The sequence below is a fragment of the Fragaria vesca genome, linkage group LG5 (assembly GCF_000184155.1).
Source record: "Fragaria vesca subsp. vesca linkage group LG5, FraVesHawaii_1.0, whole genome shotgun sequence".
NCBI classification, from domain to species: Eukaryota; Viridiplantae; Streptophyta; class Magnoliopsida; order Rosales; family Rosaceae; genus Fragaria; species Fragaria vesca.
In genome coordinates, this window is record NC_020495.1 from 22190650 (window position 1) to 22196649 (window position 6000).

Sequence of the window (6000 nt, forward strand, 5' to 3'; positions counted from 1 at the left end):
TGCTAGTAGAGTAATTGATAGCTCAACTCTTTGATCTCAGAAGTTGTTTAGTGAAGATTTTGTCAGTGGATACCTCACGAGATCATGAATCTAATGGCAGTCATAGTCTCAAACATTTATAAATTTTCCTTCCAGTTTTCACATTCAGATCAGAAGTCATCAGTGCTATTTAAGCAGACACGTATGAAATCCCCGCAGAGTGAGTTAAGAAATCTTTAACTAGCTGTAGTAAAGATAGGGTACTAAAGAATAGGAATCATACAGCTAGCAAGAATGATAAACTAAGAATTCTTATTCTCTAAGTAAAGTTTGCCATTTGCAGAGGCTATGCATCATTCTGAAGTATAGAACTAATAGAAGGAAGTTACTGTATTAAATAACTTAAAGAAATTAATAATAAAATTTAGGTCGGAAGTTACAAATTACTGATTACAGTAAGGAATGAATCCTGCTAATCTGTTAATCCTCTTATTCAAGCATATTTCTATCTGAAAAGAAAAACATAATGAATAAAGCATATACATAAAAGAAATGACCCTTGTACTCAGAAATGAAGAAAAATTGAAGACATAATCTTTTGCATGTTTATAAGTTCACTTGAACTCCCGAATCATAGGTTTGTCCAACTTCCCAGTCTTGTGGTATGTTATTCACAGGAACAACCCAATTCTCATCACCGTCATCATCACTGAATAACATCCTTATTTGCAGGGGTCCAGTTGGAGGTGAGGTAGTTGTCCAAACTGCTCCATAGCTCCGGTCCAGTAACTTACAGACAAAGTTTTGTGTCTGCAAATATTCAAAAATGTTCCAGTTAAAATGAAGATGATGACATAAGTTTAATAAACAAGTGATGCTGATAAGAACAATAGGCTAAAAGGTAAGAAGATGTTGAGTAACCAGAACAGAAACGTTCCTAGCTTGTTTTTCTTTTCCTGGTTTAAACTTTAAACTATAACTGTGCTTGGGCTAGAGCATGCAAGTATTTACTGTGTTATAACAGTAACCAATGTATGGAAAAAGTCTAAGTTGTTTTGGTTCATATAATGCTTGGATGAAAGTACCAAGTATTATCAAATATTAAAGATTGAATAAAGTATAAACGAGTATTATTACTTGTTAATATTCAAATTAAATACCTCACATAGCTGGACAGCTGTGATATCTTTCTTTCCTTGTTGGTACCATATTACAAAGGCCAAATAATAAGGATAGTTACTGTTCTCATCAATCTTGATTGTTATATTTTTGTTGGGGTAGCTGCATGAAACACTGTTTGGGAAGAGAATCAGAAAAGCAATACTTGAGTTAGAATCCATCATCCTATTAAGTCTACCACAAACTAAGAACCAGAAGTTGATAGCTAGAAATGTTGCTCCAGTCTTTAGGCTCTTACCGTCTGTATTCGATATCAACTATACCAAGAGATAGTAGAGAAGCAGCTGCATCAGTTGTTTGAGCCATCCTTGCAAACGCTCGTTGGCTGAGGATAAAGTCTGTGCGATCACTAGAGCCTGAATCTGTTATAACTACAGTTACTCCTTTGTCTGAGCAGTAGCCGCCATTTGTGCACCTCACCTTGTGATTATGAAGGATAAAAAGTTATCACCTCAAACAGTACACATACCGTTGAGACTTTATAATATAAAGACCATACTTTGGAAATTTGTAGCCTTGCATCACACTTTATTAAACCACTGCAATAAAGCACACACACAAAACCAAATATTCTGATCTTCGTAGTTTAGCAGTCTTACCTGGTAACAAGCACCACATCCAACCCCATTGCGAAAGAGGTCAGAGGCTGCTGAAACATCCCCACCATTGATTGTTGCTCCGAATGTGCCGAACCCGCAAGCACCGACTACAGTTCAATAGAAAAGGAATTAATAAGAAGCATCAAAATATGCTGTTCATTTCTATCTTTGTTTTTTGTTCAAATGAAAGTTAAATGCTTCTTACTTTCTGTTCCTTGTGTTTCAGAATTTGGATAATAAGCTGCTCGAGATTGAACAAAGCAGTCATTACACGTTGCAGCCTTACCGGCCAGTGTTTGTAAGAAAAGAAAAACGATGACAAGGCACAAAGGTGATCGCAGACAGAAAGCCATTGTGAGACAGAAGATGAGCAAATTCAATGAGAGGTATAGCTGGAATATTGCATGAAGCTAAATGGTTACACAGGTATTTATAGTAACTAAGTGTATCTTCAATTTGGTAAACCTCGCCAACTTTGACATTCTGCAATTGTTACTGTTACTATTGTTCTTTCAGCTTGCCTTCCTTGCTATAGGCTTGTTTACCTGATTTAGAATATTATTGTGGAAAACTTGTTTACGACTTTTAAATGTCGTTATGAATGTGATTGTGATATTTTTTTCCCCTTTTGAATCTCTTATTAAAACTAGAAAAAGTCATTACTTAACCTGTATTCAAGTGTGAATCATTATACTTACCAACTCCTAGTTGCAATATCCAATGAGTGCGGTCTATCTTTCTCTATTAGGCAGTCTTGATAAGATAATCTCTACTTTCTCATATCATGGTTGCTCTTCATTTGATTTTTTTAAGTAATTAAGAAGCAATAAAGCATGTCTTCGATAAGAACTTTTAGGTAGGAAACATTTGATTCTTACATCTAAGTTGATTTGTGTGTTGCTATTTGACCGAGATAGGCATAGTTGGAAACTGACTTTCGAAAACCAGAGAGAGAGGTCAGTATATGAGATTGAGACCTTTGAATGAAACGAAACGAATGACTATGCAATGTGATTTACTTGAAATAGAATTAGGAGTTAGAGTTAGGTGTTCTTGCACTATGAAACCTTATGTTAGGCATCTATAATGTTCCCACCTTGGAGAAGTTTCTGTTAATTATGACTTCATTGTGAGAGCATGTTTTGTTCATGATTATTGGACAAAGATGGCTCAATCTATAAAAGGTGTCTGCCAACCACATCCAGGTAAATTTCCCCTGCATAACTATATCTTAATTTAGTGTAGAATAAGATAAATAACCACAGTGGGTCACTATTCAATTGATGGTAATTATTGGATATCAAACATAACATAGTAATTTGTACTTGGGCTCAAAGCATGTTCAAGTGTTCAACTACTAAATGTCATTGTTTCTTGAATTTGACTCCAAGCATGCCCCTAAAAACGAACTTTATGAATTTTTCTATGCTATAGGGCAGGCATGGCATATAATCTATGAAACCCAGTTTGAAATGCATATACTCATGAGGGAGAATGTTCTTCATTTTCTCGGAAGTTGATTATTTGATTGGCTGACCAGCACTAGCTTTATAAATATTGTGACAGGCTAATTGTGAATATGCTTTACAGTAGCATGCCGAGGTGGACTGCCATTGAAGAAGAGAAAAGACATCCATTGAACCAAATCAGCCATGACATGGAAACCACTTTGAGGGTTTCAAAGTCCCTCCAAATGACAACTCCTCAGGCTCATTTTGCTTAGCGAAGGAAGAGGTAAGAGCTGGGAAATGGGAATTGCATCATATGGTATGGGAATAGCTTTGAAACGTACGCGTTGCATCATATGGTTGCAAATTGCAAGGAATATATTCTATATATTCTGCAGACCTGCGGTTCCTTTCAACTGGTGGTTTAGCCTTTGAAGAAACTGAAAGTGAGATTCTATGTACTGGAGTTGACACCCTTACAAATTGCTCACCATACGTTCTTTCATAATTATATGCAATTTTTAAGAACTAGAAAAAAACACTTTACTGAGATGGTCCAAACTTCTTCAAATCAAGTTAAGATATTTAATTAAGAGATTCAACAGCTATGTATTATTATGAAGCTGCAACATATCAAAAGCAACAGTAAGGCCCAGAACGTGATTCTCCAACGGGTTGGAAGGCCAAGCAACACCACATTCACTCACTGAGAAGATTTGATGAAGGCCATGGAGAGATGAAAGAAAGGAAAAAAAAACACATTTGGTATATTGTTACATTCTGTGAAGGGTTTCTTTCTCTGTGATGTCCAAAATACTCAAGTATTGAGGTCATGATCGAAGTCATCGCTCGTTCTAATTAAGCTATCAATATACCAGTCCATCTGTTTGATGCTCTTGGCAATCATGTTCCAATAGGACTTAAAACAAACTACGTACTGCTCACACAGAAAGGAATGCAACGAGCTTGGATGCCTGTGCAGTTGTGGACCAGCAGCTAGCGAGAGCTACACAACCTAACCTGATCGTTGTTCATAGCTAGTTGGCCGATTAGGGCTCACATAATAACCTAGCTGTGGCAACTCCATCAATTACATATGCATGTACATAACTACATATACATCAGTCATATCAGCCATATGACATATGAGGGGATCGATCAGGTTTCCATCCAAACACAAAAGGTGAAGAAGATCGATCAGCACACAAGAAACTACTTACACACAGTTGTTAGCTTGTTAATTTGTTCTCAATAAACTGAGCTTAGAACAATTTTCTACGTATGCAATTGAGGTCTGGAGCTTTGTATTAAACTAATGCAGAATGATTCTGGATATGTAAATAACAATATTCAGCCCTCAAGTAGTGGATTGAGCGCAGCGCCAATGAACAGAACCGTTCCCGTCATGTCTTCTCTGATCACGAACATGAATGGATGATCAGCCACAAAATCTGTCTGATAAGGCGAACACATCAAACGGCGCCCGGGAGTAGCAGCTGCAGCTTTGGTGCCTTTTTCATCAACTTCAACGACGGCTTTATGATAGAGGCTAGGAACAATAGTGGCTCACCCACTACTCCACTAGTGATTTCATCACCTCTGTCAAACCTTTCAGAAGCCCCAAATCCTTAACAACATTGGGTTCAAAGCCGAAAGAAAACTTGAACTTTGGGATTCTCAAGTCACCAACTCTTACTCCCCAAGATGGAATATTATAGTCATCTAATAAGCCAGGATCGGAACCAAGTGTGTCAACCAAAGCCGGCAGACCATCTTTTGCGTTCGGAACAAACAAGCGTATGGAATACCGCCGCATGTCTTTTCCTTGTCGGTACCGGAGTTTCAAGACTTTGAATCCGTCAAACTCGGTTATGTACGTGCTGCCTCTCATCGCTGGTCATGTAAGGCACTCGTTTAATTAGGTTCCCATCGAGAAGTTGGAAGTCATATTTTTCGGTTTTTGACGCATCAAACTCTTTGTCCCAATCTCCTTTGAAGTACAATGCATTAGCAAATAGGAGCCTCGTTAGGGCATCAACTGAGCCCGGAGAAAGAGCACTATTGATGAGGCCGTTAGCCTCCTTGTCCAACCATGAATTCACTCTAGTTGTCACTTCCTCGTAGTCAGTCTTGAAATCCACTCGGTTCAAAGCCGCCTTGTAAGCATTGCCCCCTGCCTGTTCCAGAGAAGGCTCCAGATGGACGGACTCATCCACCCAGAGGCCATTGGCACATGAGAGGCGGGGCCCACCTTTTCGGGACCCGTCTGCAAACACCCAAGCCGCGAGCTTGGGGACCAATAAACGGTCGTCTAGGGTGGAGTTGGTTTTGGAGTTGAGAAGAGAGACCACTGTTTGCATGAAAAGCGGCGTGCAGACCAGGTTTGAGTCCTTGGCTTCGTTTAGAAGCAGCTTCTTTGTCATTCCAAGTGCGATGTTTGTCTGCTTTCTAAATTCTAACGTATTCTCGCATAGGCTCATCAATCTCTATTTCCTCATCATCAGAGGAAGAAACAATTCCATGGAGGGAAGGAGAGGTGGATAGAGCTTTGGTGAAGGTTGTTATTGGGGTCTGTATGTTGTTATTGTTGTTGCTGCTGGGTACGAGAGAGTTGGACCGAAGAAGAGGAAGACGATTTACATTAAAGGCTTAAACAAAGAAGTTAGGGTTCTGCTTTGAAACGCTTTCAACACAAACGCCATGTTTGAGGTTAGACTGTTTATCTCTCTATAAGGGAAATTATTATTTGTACCCGGAACACCACGTAGCACATTATATATAGTAGGGCCAGGCAT

At 38.8% G+C, this 6000-nt stretch overlaps 2 protein-coding genes across 2 annotated transcripts; both read right to left on the reverse strand.

Moving 5' to 3' along the window:
- Positions 1-356: 356 nt before the first annotated feature.
- On the reverse strand, positions 357-3369 carry LOC101296488 (expansin-like B1-like). Its single transcript, XM_004300234.1, has 6 exons — positions 3348-3369; positions 1963-2183; positions 1758-1864; positions 1397-1578; positions 1140-1272; positions 357-789 (listed from the first exon to the last, which is right to left on the reverse strand). The coding sequence occupies exons 2-6, from the start codon at positions 2108-2110 to the stop codon at positions 586-588; spliced, it is 774 nt and encodes a 257-aa protein (XP_004300282.1). The 5' UTR covers positions 2111-2183; positions 3348-3369; the 3' UTR covers positions 357-585.
- Positions 3370-5064: 1695 nt separating this feature from the next.
- Positions 5065-5628, reverse strand: LOC101314763 (serpin-ZX-like). The gene has a single exon (XM_004301660.1). It carries the CDS (start codon positions 5626-5628, stop codon positions 5065-5067), a length of 564 nt encoding a protein of 187 aa, XP_004301708.1.
- Between the last annotated feature and the right edge of the window lie 372 nt (positions 5629-6000).